Genomic DNA, 17,653 nt, shown 5'->3' with positions numbered 1-17,653 from the left:
AAAAACGGTTTAATTCTTTACATTCCATTTATTTATGTCACTATTTTACAAAGTAATATATAATAAAAACCAATTATAAAATCAGTTTTTGGCGGGGACACTCAAATGGATTCAAGTGGTGAAAGATGCTCTGAGATACGAGTGCTCTGAGTTACAGGTGTGAAACGAATGAAACTCACATCTCAAGGCACCACTGTGCGTCTCCTTTAAGACTGCGAAGATACGGCGGACTTGAGAGCACGTTCATGCACTGGGCAGGAATAACCCAGAAAAAGGAAAAACATCCCATGATCACGTGCAGGAGTGCGGATTTGTGGATTACCTCTCAACCGTCTCAATCTGTTATGAAGGTCTGTCTGCCGGCCCACGCATATCGCCTATTTTAATACTACCACTCGCTCCCACTAGACACCTCGCCCGAGGGCTGGATTAAAGTGGCCTTGGCCCCCTCAGAGTGGCTGCACTGCCTACACACATATGATGTTACAGCTTGACGCCATCCCTGTCGGGTTATTCGCAGGCCATGAGGACATATTCACAAAAGACAAAATACATCGTTTTTATGCACATGCAGCTCATCTGGCAATGAATATTTCTGATGCAGCAGTGATAAACCTAACGGAAATGGGACTAACTGGAGGCCATTTAGAGCTCTTTGTTAGATGACATTGCATTTAGAATTCAGTGACCAGAAACGGCATATTTGTTGCCAGTTGTTCAAAAATAATGACTGACAGACATCAGCAATCAAATGTCATTGTTAGTCAGAGTTTGTCTTCTTTGGTTGACGGTCACCCTTTCCTAATAAATTTGTGCCCAAAAGTTCAGCAGCCAATCAAAGGAGGTGGTAGGCGGAGTCAAAGTCCTCAACTGGATTGCTCAAAAACTTGCTGCTGCTGCCATCTGGTGGCTAAAATGCTAACGTCCAATTACAAGCACAAAGGACAAAGCACTCCACTAATCAAAAAAGTGTAATCTTTATTATTAGGTGTCACTTCAGTACCGGGTAATTACTTAAATTTAGCCATTAGTGGCTTTGAGGCACATTATGTTCAGGGATGACAATTTAAATATGTCCTACCTGTCAGGAATTCCACCTCATATTTGTTCCAGAGTCTCCAGGAGAAGAACACCCTTGAATTTGTTACTGCAAAAACAACAAAGTAGACTACATATTAATTCATATTAGGTTGCTTTTAATTCAACATAAAATATAGTGGTGAAGATGAATTTGATACTTGGTCACAATTATAGAAAGGAGCAATGACAAAATGTGAAAAAATAATAATACGTTGTGTTGCTTTTGCATGGAGCAGTTGTGCACTGACCGGGGCTGGACTGGCCATATGTCAAAGAGGGCAGATGCCCGGTGGGCCAGCATTTTTTGGGGTTGATGCAGTGCATATATTTTCCTCCATTTTACCATTTTAGGTGGAGTGGTCAGGAGTGTTGCCGGGCCAGGCTTGCAGGATTAAATCAAAATGCCAGGGCTGATTTTTGTGTATGTGAAATTTTTTTGGATTAGAACACAGAAGCTGAAATCTATGATGCAATTTTATTTGATTATTATTTTTTGTTTATGTTGTTTTTATTTGTAATGGAACACTGTTTCTTCTTCTTTTCATTCAACATCAAAGAACATTGTTTTATATTGTCTTTGTTCTGTTACAAATAAACGAAATAAATGATTGAAATGAAAAAAATGAAAATTAAATCTGATTGGACAAAAATTAAAAGTGTGTGTGTGTAGAGGGGGGGGGGGGGGGGGGGTTAAATCTAATATCCACATAGTGGAAACAGTGCAGCCTAGTGTTAATTTCATCAGCCATTTTTAAATTTAGTCTTAGTTTTCGTCCAATTTTTATAGCACTTGTGAGTTTTTATCATACCTAGTCAACCTCATCCTATTTTTATTTAGTCACCTTTTAGTCAACTATAAATCGATCATTTTCGTCATTATTTTAGTCCAAGAAAACCCAATTTTATTTGTCCAATTTTAGTCAACACAAACTGCCAACATTTTAGTCTATAGTTTCAGTCAGGACAATTTTTTTTTTTTACCCTTTTACATTTTTGTTGTCAGCAGATCATTTTGAACATTTCCATCTAATCTAAAACTACTTCACATAAAAATTTCTGTCATCTTTTTAAAAAATTAAAACAGCTTCACACGCAATTACAGCTACAAGCTAGTAAATTAGCTATAGCATTAGTTAGCGGTCAGATTAAATTATTTGAACGTTAGCCTATAGCTGCTGCATTAATGTTACATTGTACTCGCTATCTTCAGACTTGAAAGCGTGTCTGTCACTGTGTTAGTAACAGATTAGCAAAGACAGGATTTTGCAAAATCATAATTCTTGTCTCGTCAATAAAACAGATAAAACAGATAATAAAGAAATCTGCCGATAATTATCGGCAATTTGATTTCATACAGATAAACCAGATAATAAAGAAATCCATCAATAATTATAGACCATCTGCTGTGGTTGTGGCTCATATCAGTAAAATTCAGCTTCATGGTGCTTTGCATACATTGAAACATTGTGCAAAGTTTATACAATATTTCAGTGTATTTGTTAGACTTATAGTAGGACTCGAAAATATATTTGTATTCAAGTTAATTTTGCAAACAATTATTGGTTTACTTATCGGTTATCGACATCGGCACCTCTAAATTATTGGTTTATCGGTATCGGTTGAAAATAGCATTATCGTGCATCCCTAGTTTTAACTATTTATTCACATCGAGAGGCATGGAACAAACTTGACTCGACGAGAAACAAAGAGAGTTGCACAGAGAGACATTGGTAACAGAAGTAAAAATCCGACAAAGACGCACACTTCTCAGGAGGCTTATATAGACAAGGAAACAATCTGATTGGTTGTGGCTAGACATGTGGGTAACAGGACTGACATGGAATTATCTGATTGGCTGTTGACCAGGTAAAGGGATTAAAGATTATTGACATCACATAGCCCTTGACATCACATTACATCACATGGCCTAAAACCAGTTGAAACTAGATAATAGTTTCAACTAGTCAGTTCAAAACAGACACTTGTGACATCAGTACATAACAGACACGTGACCTCACGGTCATGAACCCAATTTAACAGGTCATGAACTCAAACTTAACCTTGGCGTGACCCCAGACATAACAGATTTAGTTTCAATTATTGTTTAATGAGTTTTAGTCTAATCTATAGTGTAGTTTTTGTCCGGTGAAAAATGTGTGATGACGAAAATATCTTTATTTATTTTTCATTAACAAAACTGACACTAGTGCGGCCAAGAGAAAATGTTACGAAATGAAGAAAACCGACTTTTGGGAATGAATGGAACAAATGTTAGAATTAGGTCAGTCCTTCTCAGAGAAGGACTTGCTTTCCCTGACTGCTTATGACAGATTATTTTTCTGCTTTCATCAACCCAAATCAATAGGTGACCCACATGGTTTGCAAAAGCTTACATGAGCTTCAAAAACCAACCAAAATGGAGATTATGGAGTGACGTTATAGCGCACTAACAGTGTTACCAAGGTGTTAAAAGCTCACCAACTGGTGGTGTGGGTCTCGAACGTGCATGTGTCTGTAATATGTGAGTGTGCGTGTGTTGCAGCCAATTGTTGCCAGGCTGCTACGAGGTGGAGCTTCCTTTTCTTCTCCTTCTCGGCGCGACTCATTCCAAGTCATCAGCCGGCCAGCAGCGCGCAAGCGTCGGACAACTGAGGACGCGGCAGAACCGCGAGGGAGGGAGCCAACGCGCATTGGATTCTTTGAGTACATATATATATATTTTATCATTCCTCTCCATTTTGGAGGGGATCTTTTGACAGTTCATTTGGGCGACGATGAGCATGAAGATGAACGCACTCCATCATCATCACCTCCTCCTCCTCGTGGGGCTTTTTGCCGCCGCTGTGACGGCAAAGCCGGCCAGGCTGAAATTTGTGGTTCACGGTAAGCACAGTTGCATTTTTTTTTAATCATCTGCACTTTTAAAAACATTTTCACCCACGCCTGAAGCGTCCAAACTCATTTGGACATTTTGGGGGGGCTCAAATGGATTAGTCCTTAAAATGTCCCCTCCCCCATCTGCTGCTTAAGTCAATTACATTAATTAAATCTTTTTCAATAAGAAGAAAAGAAAAATATTGACGCAAAGAAACCGCCAGATTATGAAGATTTGGCTCAGTTTGGCGCGAACCTCGCGGGAGGCACGCGGGCTGCTTCGTGCGCGCTTTTACAATTAGCGCACCGAGACGCCTGTCAATCACACGCGCGCACACGCACGCACGCAACCTCCATCCTCCGCACACGCACGAGCGAGGCTGCACCCTTGACGTGAAATATGGCCGCGTGGAGGCGGCGCGCTGCTCCCCGCGTCCTTGCGGGGCTGCAATGCGGGGACGAGCGAGGCGGCTGCAGCAACCAACGCCAGACATCGAATAACACAAATTGCACGTGCGCGACAATGTGTGTGCGTGTACGCGTGAGTGCGTGCGTGTGTTTGTGTGCATTGAGGACGAGGAGGGGGAGGAAGATTGGGGGAGAAGATTGCGTGGAAAATTCACCCCCTTTGTCGTTATTTATTCCACTCACACATTTTTACACCTCACACTACTTGCTAATGTATGCAGGGGGTGCGTAATGGAGGAGAGGTGGGGGTGACGTCACATGTGTGTTGGTGTGTGTGGGCTGGATCTCTGAAGTCTGACCCCCCCAATAACAACAGCATGGACAAACACGGTACTAAAGATGACGTATAAGCCAGTCAACAGTCATTGCAATGCAGAGCACGCACACGCACGCACACATGCACTTCCCAATTTCACCAGACGGGCAGACAACAAGGTGAAACATTCAGAAGCAGCATATGTGAGGATGAGGTCACACAGAATTTAAGGAATATTTGCATAGCTTAAGAAAATAATAAAATGGCAGATTTTCACCTAGGGGTGTGCTCACTTTTGTTGCTAGCTGTTATTTTTGAGGGGACAGTTTTCACCATTATATAGACCTACTGAGTCTCCACGGAGTGATTGCTTGCATGTTAAAAAAAAAATAACTAACTCGTTACTCTGGAAGTCAAGTACACTATTACTTTATTTGCCACAATTTTTGCTTGATTTTTTTTTTTGTTATTTGAAGATAAAGACAATACCAATGTCATACTGTAACTATTAGCACTTAAAATAAAATGTAATCTCTCAAAACAAGTAGAGCCAATTTGTGAAAAAAACAAATGAGTATGATTGGCAGATATTTTGCATTTAAACAGAATCGGTCATAGTCTGTAGTGTCTAAGACATTAATGTTATAATCAATGTTTATCGCAAGTGTATTTTGAAGATTTTGGGGGTTTATTCTTTTTTTCCCATGCATTTATTTCACTTGCCGTCAATTATATGTTGGATTTCGGTATTCGTGGGCCGGGCCAATCCCAAATTGCAAATTTCACCAGTCGACTGTTAACTCATCCAAACCCAAATACGTGTAAACACGTTTTTAATACTTTGTCCTTCACTCCCAAAAACATATTTACACGTGTTTTATTTTTATTTTTTTATGCAAGAGCATACAGAAGGCGTTGATGCAGCTTAGGACATGAAGAGGTGGCTTAAAGCAATGGTAGTTATTTAATAAAACAGCCAGCAGGTGGGAGCAGTGTATCAGAGATCAGCCATGTTGCAACAAACTCTTTTTGTCAGTGTTTTCACCAGGAATGTGAATATTGTGAAACTTAATTACATTCTAATGCTAATTGTTGCAAAACAGAATTGTACACATATATACATTTTTTTCCTGATGAAGAAAGAGACTTTAATCTTTCTTTTGGTAGGTTCTATATTTTTTATAGCAATACAACACAATATTCTGTGGGCCGTGCAAAATCAGTCAAAATTCAGTAAAACAGCCGTCAGCGAAGGGGGTTGCCTCAATGAAAATGGCTGGGAGTGAATGAGTTAAGTACATATAACAGCTGTGTACTGTAAATAGATATATTGCTCCATCTTGTGATGGAATTGGTGATCAGTTATCTTCTTTTTTTTTTCCCCTCAAATTCACTGATCACTAATTGGCAGAAAAATCCTGATCGTGTAAAGCCTAATGTCATTTTCTGATTCAGCAACATAAAAATATCCTAAAATGTTCATGGCACTAAAATGTATGTTGACTAAATAGTTTTGTTTCAGCTAATGTGTTAGTTAGTCAGAAGGACTTCACACATTAGGATGGATGGAGTCTGTCACTGAATGAGTAACAGAAAGTGTGCTTCTCTTTTTTTCTTTTTTTTTTCTTGAAACATGATCGATATTTGATCATGTCTCAGTATCATACATCAGACGCGGTCCTAAAGACCTGAAAGCGTATCTGTCGAGGATACGTTCACGAAATATGTGGGTGAAGAAATGACACATTTATGAACTGACGTCAGCGCCAAGTCTCAGACAAGATCGTCATGGGAATGAAATCATCAGGTTTTTCTACTTTGTGGCCACAATTTATTGTTTAGTGGCCACAAATTAGCATTCGCTGTACACAATATGGCCATAATAAAATTCCCCCGTGCATTACTGCTTTTGTATTTATGAAAAGGAAATATCTTTCCTTTTCTCTGCTGTCCTCCCATAGCCTAATTAAGTGTTTTTCTTGAGAATCTCATTAACTGCTGAAACGCTCCTGCGAGGACAACGTACGATTGTACATTTTTAATGAATACAACAACAATCAAGGCTCGCAAGCGCACAACATTCATTCTCCTGCTTATCTCTTTCAAGTGTTCATTTGCAAGGGCCGGGATCATTCATCACATCAATCCCAAAACGTCTCATCGTCATCTTTTAGAGTGCTCGTAAAAAGTACTCGCAATTACATTTGAACACGGATTTAAATGAGTCTTCGCAGATGACGTCCACCAAAACCTACTGTCGATAAAAAAATAAAAATATAAATAAAAATGGGGTGTGCACTTCTCCAATAAAACATGATTGAATACATTGGCTACAATATGATTCATGGATTTTAAAGTGGAATGATTCGATTCAGTGGGATCCTGATTCGATTCGATATTGCAGTTCAGTTTGAGAGGGTGTGACGCTCCTTGTTGCCATTTTGCAATATGAATGAACTTGTCACTAGGTTACTGTCAATGTGGCATCTGTTTCAAAGATAAAAAAAAGATTCAATTTATATCTCAATAATTTGATTCGGTACGATTTGTTGCATTCACATCTCTTAAATCAGAATCAATTTTCCGATTCAAATATTTTTTCTATTACACCACTTGAGACATGGTATGCATTATTTTTGTAATTTCAAATCATACCTGGGGGTCATAACATGTCTTAATTGACATTCTAGGGTGTTGCAACTAGGTGAGTGGTTCCTACTTGCTGACAAGTAGAGCCCATGAAAAATAAAAATTTGCTGCCTTTTTTGGCAATTTTTTGGACATTTTATGGTAATTTTCAATATTTTTCTTCTTCTTCTTCTTTTTTCCCCCCTTACATTTTATGAAACATTTTCTTTTCTGCCTTTGTTTGTCTGTTTGTTTGTTTTAATATTTTTTTCTGACTTTTTGGCAATTCCAAAAAAATATTTTATGGTAATTTTCAGCATATCTTTTATTTTGGACATTTTAAGTTACTCTTTGACCATTTTCTTTTCTGATTTATTTTTTTTTTTTAAGTAAATTCTCACATGTTTCATGGACATTTGATGGTAAATTTTTGCCTCTTCCTTTTTGGACATTTTTAGGTCGTGGGGGAAAAAAAAAATCTTATTTTTCAGGCAACTTAAAAATTTGGACTGACATTTTTTGGGGGGAATATTTAATAATTCACCCTTGTGAGAAATAAGCGGTCAAGAAAATGGATGGATGGATTTAATTATTCATTTTTTAATCTAAATAAATGATTCGTTTGGAGAACATTTATCCTATAAATACAAATAAGTATCTTGAAAAAAAAGTTAATTTCTACATTTTTTTTAATTTTTATTTTTATGAGAGATCCCCAGGGAGCCACAGGAGAAGGACTAAAGAGCCACATGTGGCTCCAAGAGCCGCAGGTTGCAGACCCCTGAGTTACAGTGTAGATTTACTTTAATAATATTTTATTTTAATTTATATTTTTCTTTCAGACATGTTATTACAGCAGACTTCACCGATTGCATCTCATTTATGTTTATTTTTTCATTTTTATTTTTTTTCTTTCGGGCATGTTATTTTCTGTGGACAGAAGCTTCCGTCTAACGCGTTTTTTTGTTTGTTTGTTTTTTTTGTCCCGACCTCCGCAGAACCGTCTCGCTTCCACTTTGACAAACCCGAGAACTACATCAGCATGTATCATCAGGAGGGCAGCGACACGCTGTACGTGGGAGGCCAGGCTGTCATCTACGTGCTCACCTTCAGCAACCGAGGCGTACGCGACGTGCTGGTAGGACACTCGTATTTAATGAGCAAACTTCTTATTTATTTAATTATTTATTTATGATTTATTCACTTTGACTCTGGCAGTTTGTCACGCCACAATGTGTTAATATTCCGGGGATATATCACGCTCCATTTGTTGGCAACCCTGTTATAGTTCGAATTTTCAAGCAATCATTTGGAATGCGTTTTATCAGTATACACGCAAGTCCAAATTTAGAACTGGCTGCCTTCATTATAGGACTACTGGAGGCTGAGAAGGTCCCCATGCGCACCTCCAGTAATAGTCGTTCCCACCGAGCGGAGAGAATATTACCTGTGATTAGCGATGTTGATGCTCCGCGTGTGTGCGCGATAGCCTCCTGTGTGCACGTTATTCTTAATGTGTTTTCTGCCTCATCAGACGAATCTTGAAAATATTTGCTAAAACATCATGCTACATGCTGAGGGCAGAAAGTCAGGTGGCCGATCACAGTGAGTCTTCTGTTCATGTGACTTCAAGATGGCAGCCCACATCAATGTTGTCAGCGATTACATTTTAGAGGATTAATTAGTTGACATCATCTACTGGTGTAACATCAGACGATTTCTGAAACGGGGATACGGGGCAACATTCTGATGTTGCTAAGCTACAATAATTAGGCTGCCAATGGGCAGTTTAAAGTGTTTTTTCTTTATAATCATTTTAAAAGCTGAAAACGCTCCTGATAATATGTCTAATATGTGGTTTAATTTAACATATTGGTGTTTAAATATACTCTTTTTTTAAAGTATGCTTTTGATTGGGAGTGATAAATAAACAGTTTGAAGCGTTCTCTAATATCGCTAAGCTAGGCTAATTAGCCTGTAAATGGCAGTTTAAAGATTTTTCTTGAGAATCACAAAACAGCTGAAAACTCTGCCGAACTTCATTACATGAAAATATGTGGTTTGATTAAACATTTTGGTGTTTAAACATACCCTTTTTAAAAGTATGCTTTGATTGGGGGTGACAAATAAACAGCTTGAAGTGTTCTCTAATATTGCTAAGCTATGCTAATTAGCCTGTCAATGGCAGTTTAAGTCTTCTTTCTTGAGAATCGCAAAACAGTTGAAACTTGAAACTGAATTATACTGTACATAAAAATACGTGGTTTGATTTAACATTTTGGTGTTTAAATATACATTTTTATTTATTTATCTTTTAGCAGTTTTGCAGTATGCATTTGATTGGGAGTGAAAAATAAACTAGGGCATGCCTTTAAAAACACATTTTGCCACTTGCTGTCGACTGAAAATGACATCACAGGTGCTCAGGAAACCAGTATCGACCAATCACGGCTGACCTGTTTTCTGAGTTTGGTCATGTGACGTTGGCGAACTGAGTCATGATTGGTCGTTACCCGTTTCCTGAGCATGCATATGATTTCATTTCCAGTCGAAAGCAAGTGGCAAAATTAGGGTTTTTTTTTGTACATGAAAAATAATGAAGTTATCACATTAATTATAGACAAATATTATATTCTTACTGCTGAAAATGGCTAAATGAGACAAGTATCCCTTTAAAGCATGTTGTAAGGGTAAAACAAAAACACGGTTTTATATGGTTTCTAATAGTATAGTTGTTAAGGCAGAGTTTTTGTGTAGTGTCAGATTAAATTGTATACCTAACAAAGCGGCCAGTGTGTGGACATGTCCTGCTTCTGATTCTTGTATAGAATTTTTTTTTAGTAAGATTTGTGCTGCTGGGGAGAGAAAATGCCTCCTACGTGTTTAATGAGCGTTCGTGTCCAAGCGCTGTGGAGGATGTACAAAGATACACAAGTACAAAGAACTTGCACAGAGCAGGCATGCAACAAACTGCTCAAATGTGATGGCGGGTCGCCAGGGTCACGCTGAAATGTCATAAAGTATTGGAAGGCAGTACTGTAGTGGGAAAAATATTTGTAGTAAGACAGTCATTGAATGTAAAAGCACTTTGAGAGCTATATAAAATGAAGTACCATTTACCGTTCTACTGTGTGCTGATTTGTAACTTTTTCCATTGGTATTGCTTTACTATTTATTGTGTAATGGGTATCAATGATATCGAAATAAATGCTCAAATGGTTTTGACATCCTTCATATTGAAAAATTGTGTACTAGTACAACTAGTGATATAAAGCTCGAGTAAAGTGCTTTAAGTAGTAGTATCATTTATTTTGTGTTGATCTTTTTTATGTTTATAGAGTGAAATAAAAATTTGTATTGAAATGTAATTGAATAGAGAAGTTAAATAGTGCCACCCACTAACTCAGGCGCTCTTCTAACAGATCCCGGCACCGTCGGACCAGACCGCCATCGACACCTGCAAGGCGAAGGCGGCGCCCCTCGAGGTAGAAGCGCTCTCTCGTGTCCGTCTGTCTGTCCCCCGGCATTCGGAAGCGCATCTTCATCATCTCCATTCATCTTCACCATCATCATAATCTTTGTCGGTCTGTGAGGTTAGTGCCACGTTTTCTTCTCATGCCACCCAGATGGAAAGTGATAATGATCGCAAATGCTGGCATCACTTGCTGGAATTCAGTGACCTTCGCCAAGGAGATGCATTTATCAGTCTGTTTTGGGGAAATTTCTTGTCTAACAGATTTTTTTTGGTGACTTTTCTTCCAAGGATGTATCCACCCACCATCCATCTTCTTCACCACTAGTGCCTCATTCAGACCTATGGACAATTTAGGGTTGTCTGTAAGCTAAGGGTTGAATGACTTCAGATTTTTTTCCTTCAAAGGCAATGAGACGTCAACTAATTGAGGATTAATATTTTAACCCCTTCGGACTCATAGATGATTGCAGTGGACATATTTGCGTGTCTAAACCAATAAAAACGCATAATTTGGATTATATCAACACTTCTGGGTCATGATTGGATCCTTAGCTAACCAATCACAATCGTAAGTTGATTTGCATGGTGATAATGTTAAAGACGGTACATATAAGCTTGGTATGTTTGCAACACGTTACAGCCATACTATACCATCCTGATGTCCATGATAATAAATAAAAACATGAGATAACCGCCCTAAAAAAAACAAAAATCCATGTTTGTCTTATGTAGGGAAAGAGTCAAAATCAGTAAGAAAAATTAAATAATAATAATAATAATAATAATAATAATACATTTGCCCAGCAGAAAAAATGCCGGTCTGAAGTGGTTAAAGTGAGAATTCAAGCCCACTAACCCATACCATCACTCATCAGACACTTCCTCATCCACTCACATTCAAACACCTTCACTGCCTTGCAGGGGTGAAAAATTGTAAAAGTCTTAGGTAATAAAACTGCAGGGTGTCTACTCGCTACGGTACAGGAGGAGCTAATGCTTTGCAATAATGCATCGTAGCCACCCTGCTACTGAGCGTGTTATTTGGATTCTTGTTGGAGTTAAATCAATTGAGAGTGTCTGGGAGGCAGTGAAGGTGTCTGAGCGTGATTTGTGATTCTGTGATTAGATGAGTCGGGAGGTGGGTCGGCTTGAAGAAGGAAAAGGAGCGCCGGTGTCTGTTTGCAAGACGACGACTTGAGTGAAAGACAAATTGGATGTTTAGTATTTTGGCGTAGTTACGATGGCATACAATGAATAATGTTGATGATCACCCGCAACACATCCTAATTGGCTCTTTTCACTGTTATTATTAGAGAAGTGTGTTTGGTAAATTCGTTGCCGGCTGACTGAAGATTTAGGCTCTTTGTCAGCTAGCATTAGCGGATGTTTTTTGAGATGCACAAAGTCAAGTTACAAATGTCCATGGAAACAAATCTTCCTTGGTGGAGGTAAGAGCCACAAATAAACTCTTGCATGTTAGGGATTTCTTCGTTCCCATTTTGCCAACCCTGATGGTGAGGTTGACCCTAAAAGTTTTTTTTTTTTTTTTTTTGTGCACCATCATCATATTTGGTGAAAAACAACCTGTGATTGGTTAGCGACCATTCCAGGGCGCACACTGCCTCTCACCCAAAGACAGCTGGTGAGCCTAATGAGGACAAGTCCCATAGAAAATGGAGAGAGAGCGAGATGGAGAGAGAAAGAGAAAAGAGAGAGAGAGAGAGAGAGAGAGAGAGAGAGATGAAGAGAGAGAGAGATGAAGACAAAGATAAAGAGAGATGAAGACAGAGATGAACAGCAAGAGAGAGATGAAGAGATGGAGAGAGAGATGAAGAGAGAGAGATGAAGAGAGATGGAGAGAGATTAGGAGAGACAGAGAGGGAGATGAAGAGAGAGAGATGAAGAGAGATAAAGAGAGAGATGAAGAGATGGAGAGAGAGATGGAGAGAGAGATGAAGAGAGATGAGAGAGAGATTAGGAGAGACAGGGAGGGAGATGAAGAGAGAGAGATGAAGAGAGATAAAGAGAGAGATGGAGAGAGAGATGGAGAGAGATGGAGAGAGATTAGGAGAGACAGAGAGGGAGATGGAGAGAGAGCAGTAAAGAGAGATGAAGAGAGGTGGAGAGAGAGATTAGGAGAGAGAGAGAGAGAGAGATGAAGAGAGAGCGATAAGAGATGAAGAGAGATGAAGAGTGAGAGAGATGAAGAGAGAGAGAGAGAGAGAGAGAGAGAGAGAGAGAGAGAGAGAGAGAGAGAGAGAGAGAGAGAGAGAGAGAGAGAGAGAGAGAGAGAGAGAGAGAGAAAGAGAAGACAGAAGACAGATGAATAGAGATGAATCAAGCAACATTTTTCTGGCTCGACTTGAATCCATCGAAGCGCCAGCGGATCGAATTCTTTGCATCCTCGCTTCTACTCGGTCTCACTTGTGTTATCTCTTTGCCTCGTAGCTGGAGTGTGACAACTTCATCACGGTCATTGAAAAAGTCAACGACACCTTCATTGTGTGCGGGACGAATGCCGGCAGTCCTCGCTGCTGGATGCTGGTAAGCGATCCAAAAAAACCTTTTGTTAAGGTTCCAAGGCCGCGCTAGGGTTCAAGCATGAAAATCGCGACTGACCAACGTGTGTCCGTGCAGGTTAACGACACGGTGCTGACCGACGTCCAGGGCGTCGGGCAGATCGCGTCGCCCTCCGACATCTCCCCGCAGTACCCCTCGCAGAAGTCCATAAGCCTGCCCGCAGGTAAACCAGCGTGCGTGCGTCACTGTCAGCATGCGCAGCCTCATATTAAAAACGTTTATGTTCATCCGCTGGAGCGAATAAAGCGCAGTTGTTCCCTCATCAGTCTCACAAGGTCAACACATTTTGGTGCTCCGGCGGATCATTTCCCACACATTAACTGAACAATATCACAGAACAAGGTTTAAATGGTCTTTTGTAGGAACATACTATTAAGGTTTCTTTGTATACAGCAGAATAGGATGCTTTTTATTACCCTGATATGCTTCGTCAAGCTGCCAATGAAGGCAACGGCAGCTTGTGCAAACATGCCAGGTAAAATATAGGCAACAAAATGATCTTTGGTAACGAAAGCCACCTTCTGGGTTCCGCTATTATTGAGATTTTGTTTATATGACATCTGTTAGATTAAGCTTCTTAATTAATGATTAGATAGGTGACTTTAGCTAGGCTCTTGTGTCATTGTGATCTGTCCTGGCCTGGCATCTTCCTAGATATCTGCACTGTAGCACATTTATCTAGTTAAAATCAATTAAGACCACCGGGTCCCACATTGTCACATGGGCTAGGCTGTGCTGTCCCCCATGTAGGGTGGGCAGCCAAGACTGTATAAGAGCTGAAACCATTTTGAACAGATTAGACCTTCTTCTGCATCTTAAGAAAAAAGGTCTCCACAGCTGTGTGGCATCCAGTAAATGGTTCAACTGAAAATGTGCAGTCTTCTGGTCATTACTGCTGTAATATTGAAATATTAAGAAAAAAGGACCGGGCAGGGGTTCATTCGGAACGTGACGGATTGGCAACCAATCCAGGGTGGATGTGGTGCCTGCCCTTGACTTATGAATGCCCCATTCTACAAGTTTTGTGAGCTTCTCATTAGCACACAGTTGTTGGCTGTCCATTTTTAGACATATAGTAACATTTGGGCGAAGAAGATAGAGTTCCACTTTGCGCCACTGCCCTTGTTCCTTGCCGCTAGTCTCGAGGTACCGCTGGCATGAATATTTTAAGACTACTAGACAGACGCTAGCAAGGCTAGCCGCTATTCTCATCCACCACCATCTTATTTTTGTCGGCTTGTTGGCCGGACTTTTCGCTAGCTCCCCAGAGCGTAACAGTCCAGTGACGGTAGCAGACGGACGAGTTCAAAGTCCTCTGTAAACTGGCCGATTGGAAGACGTGATGCCAAACGTCCATTTTTAGTTTGGTGAATGAAACATAGCCCTGTGATTGGTTGGTGACCTCAACATTCAAGGCCACTTTCCTGACATTGATTGAAAAATATCTCATTTGAAGAAGATAGCAATCTTCTAGGTGACTGCCACAAAAGAGTTTGTTCAACTTTCTGACACAGAAGGACTTTTTCCGCCCTCTCTCACCCAAGACAAAACTGAAGGTAGTTTGCAATGCAGGACACTCGGCAAATAGGCGATCGATGGGACAAGTGTGTGGCCGAGCTTCTAATCAGGACCTCCCGTAACGATCAGCTGATTAAGTCGTTAGGGTGGTGAATCGAAACGTCTTCATTGAGCAGCATGAAGGGGACTGAACAACAAAGTGGCACTTTCGGCAGAAGACTGATTGAGCATATATTGCAGATCCTTGAAACTAGTAGCTACATTTAACCTGAAGTGGAGATTGAACCTTGATGAGATTTTTTTGTCGCATGACATCATCATCCTGTACTTGCCACCTATTACAGAGCAGTAGCTGACTTAATGGGGTCTTAATTATTCCAGGTTTAATGACGATCGCTATGGAAACAAAGCTGAAAAAGAGGCTGATGTGTGTTGGTGGCTGTCAGCCTGCTTGCTGCCTTCATTCTGGCTCTCTTTTCTCCTCTACTTCATCTTTATTGTGTTGAGCCCCCCAGGGCTTCTGCCTTGCTTCTGTGTTTAATGTTCTCTCTCTGCATCCTCAATCATCCATCAGGCTCCATTTTGGCCGTTTTCTTACCTGCTGCTGTTGTTCTCCTCTCAGATGGCAGTCTATATTCGGCCATGTCGGCGGTGGGAGGTCACGTCGGCTCCATCCGCCGCACCTTTGGTCCCCAGAAGCTCCTGAAGACAGAGAACATTTGGTTGCTGAGTACGTAGCAGGGTTATTTCAGTTTGGGAATTTTCATTTCATTTCATTTCGTTTTGAGTTTTGCTTTTTAAATTTAGTTTGAATTAGTTTTCAGGGTGGTTCTGTTAGTTTTTATTAGTTTTAGTTATTTAATAAATGCTTAGTTTTAGTTTAGTCAAGTCAAGTCATCTTTATTTATAGTTTTAGTTAGTTTCAGTATTTGTTTTAGTTTTAAATGTTTATTACTTGTGCGCAATATTTTAAAAAACACCATGGGAGCGAAGTCATCTGAAGGTGCTTTTCTATTGGCTGCTGCTAGATGACGTCACTTCTGTGTGACACACTTTCAAACGTCCGTATTCCGGCGGTTAAAATATCAAAATAAATCTATCGTACCATCGCATTTTTTTTCCATTCGTTTTAGATAACTAAAATAACCTCGGAGGAGTAGCGCAGAAACAAGAGTGTGGAACTTGTCATTTGGTTTACGGTTTGGTTAAAAAATTCTCGTCCGAAGTATTAGTCAATGGTGAAGAAATATGTTTGGTCAGAATGATAATGGCAATGTTAATCTCAAATCACAAATTGCCCCAAGAGTTAGGGTTTCAAAGTTTCTGCTCATTTTTTCAAATTAGAATTCCACAGTTTATGTTCATGCCAGTGTTACAGGGTTACAGGGTTTAGGCTTACAACCCCAAAAACGGTTTATCTTTTGGGTTCCGGTCAGCATCTCATGTTTATATCTGGCCACTCAGACCCTCAGTTTGCTGGAGCCGCCATCATCCCGTCTTCACTCAAGTACAAGGAGGAGATTTATTTCTTCTTCAGTGAGATCAACAAGACCGCCCGAGTGGACGAGGAGCCATACCGGGCCCGCATCGGCCGTATCTGCACGGTAAGCACGAACCTCAGAAATGTCATGAGAATCAAGTTCTACTCTTTTAAGAAAAGGTCGGAATCTTTTCAAGAACAAAGACAAAATTTGCCACATTCGTGGTTGAACACCCGCAAATTTTCAAAGCAGCAATATTATCCGTTTTAGAACAACCGTTCTAGATCTTCGTCAACTCTGCAATTCGGTTTTAGACATCAATCTTTCTTTTTGCACAGGTGGACGAGGGAGGGATCAGGAACCTGCTGGCCGACTCGTGGACCACCTTCATGAAGGCGCGCGTCATGTGCGGTGCCGGAAACACTCAGCAGCAGTACAACAACATGAAGCAGGCAGTGGTTCTGACCGCGCAGGACAAGCGGGCTGGCGTCATGTACGGCCTCTTTTCCAATGCCTGGTGAGCTGGAACGCAAACTCAATCTCCTTACGGTCACTCAAACAGGAGGGATTGTTCGATTTGGGCTCTTTATGATTAGGTAGCTGACTTGAGCTAGGCTGTTGTGTCACTGTAACCCCGGGTTTTCACTGGATGCGGTTGCGGTGCGGTTGCGGTGCGGTCCGGCGACGCAAGCAATTAGATTCCATTCATTCGAATGGTGCAGTTTACACCGCTTGCGGGTGCGTTGCGTGTCGACTGCGGAAGGCCTGCGGCGTGCCGCAAGCCTTCCGCAAGGATAGCCTATTTTCTATTTTTGCCGGACGCCGCAGCGGTAGGCCTCCGGCAAATGGCAAGCTAGCACAAAACACATCGAGCGGGACAGGAAGACCGAGGCAGTTTCAAAATAAATTACCGGTTACCTTTCAGAATAAAACACTCGCCAGCTCCTATTTCGCAAGTTTTTCAGCAAAACGTGACGTGGGCGTCGCCGGGCCATGTGCTCATTCACGGTTTAGACACCAGCGAACATGGACGAGGAGAGGTTTATATTGGAGGTGGAAAACCACAAAATAATATATGACACGGCACATCCTTTTTATAAGGACTGTAATGTATTGTGAGTTTGATGTTCGGGATTGCTTGTTGTGCCCGTCTCGCTTGCCGTACTGAGCGGCAGCCGGACGGGGAAGACAGAAATAAAGAGTGGACCCGCACTGACCCGACTCTCGTTATTAATATACTTTACAAGGACAACCAAAAAAAGGATGCTGCATGGAATCTCATAGCAGAAGAAG

At 40.7% G+C, this 17,653-nt stretch overlaps 2 protein-coding genes across 2 annotated transcripts in view; one reads left to right on the top strand and one right to left on the bottom strand.

The window, feature by feature from the left end:
• The window catches only part of ctsk (cathepsin K), a 90,298-nt gene that overhangs the window by 34,426 nt on the left and 38,219 nt on the right, over positions 1-17,653 (bottom strand). The window contains exons 6-7 of the mRNA XM_077527667.1: positions 15,478-15,581; positions 1,082-1,147 (exon numbers count right to left, since the gene is read on the bottom strand). The gene's annotated coding sequence lies outside the window, so the exon portion shown is untranslated. The remainder of the gene's footprint in view (positions 1-1,081; positions 1,148-15,477; positions 15,582-17,653) is intronic.
• The window catches only part of LOC144022666 (semaphorin-7A), a 32,732-nt gene continuing 18,624 nt past the window's right edge, over positions 3,546-17,653 (top strand). Inside the window, exons 1-8 of the mRNA XM_077527664.1 lie at positions 3,546-3,963; positions 8,305-8,444; positions 10,729-10,791; positions 13,230-13,325; positions 13,419-13,524; positions 15,502-15,609; positions 16,344-16,483; positions 16,699-16,877. Of these exons, the coding sequence (XP_077383790.1) occupies positions 3,855-3,963; positions 8,305-8,444; positions 10,729-10,791; positions 13,230-13,325; positions 13,419-13,524; positions 15,502-15,609; positions 16,344-16,483; positions 16,699-16,877 (941 nt within the window). The 5' untranslated portion in view covers positions 3,546-3,854. The remainder of the gene's footprint in view (positions 3,964-8,304; positions 8,445-10,728; positions 10,792-13,229; positions 13,326-13,418; positions 13,525-15,501; positions 15,610-16,343; positions 16,484-16,698; positions 16,878-17,653) is intronic.

This window comes from Festucalex cinctus, chromosome 7 (assembly GCF_051991245.1).
Source record: "Festucalex cinctus isolate MCC-2025b chromosome 7, RoL_Fcin_1.0, whole genome shotgun sequence".
NCBI classification, from domain to species: Eukaryota; Metazoa; Chordata; class Actinopteri; order Syngnathiformes; family Syngnathidae; genus Festucalex; species Festucalex cinctus.
Note: the sequence above shows the minus strand (reverse complement) of the source record. Positions and strands in the feature narration are given on the sequence as shown.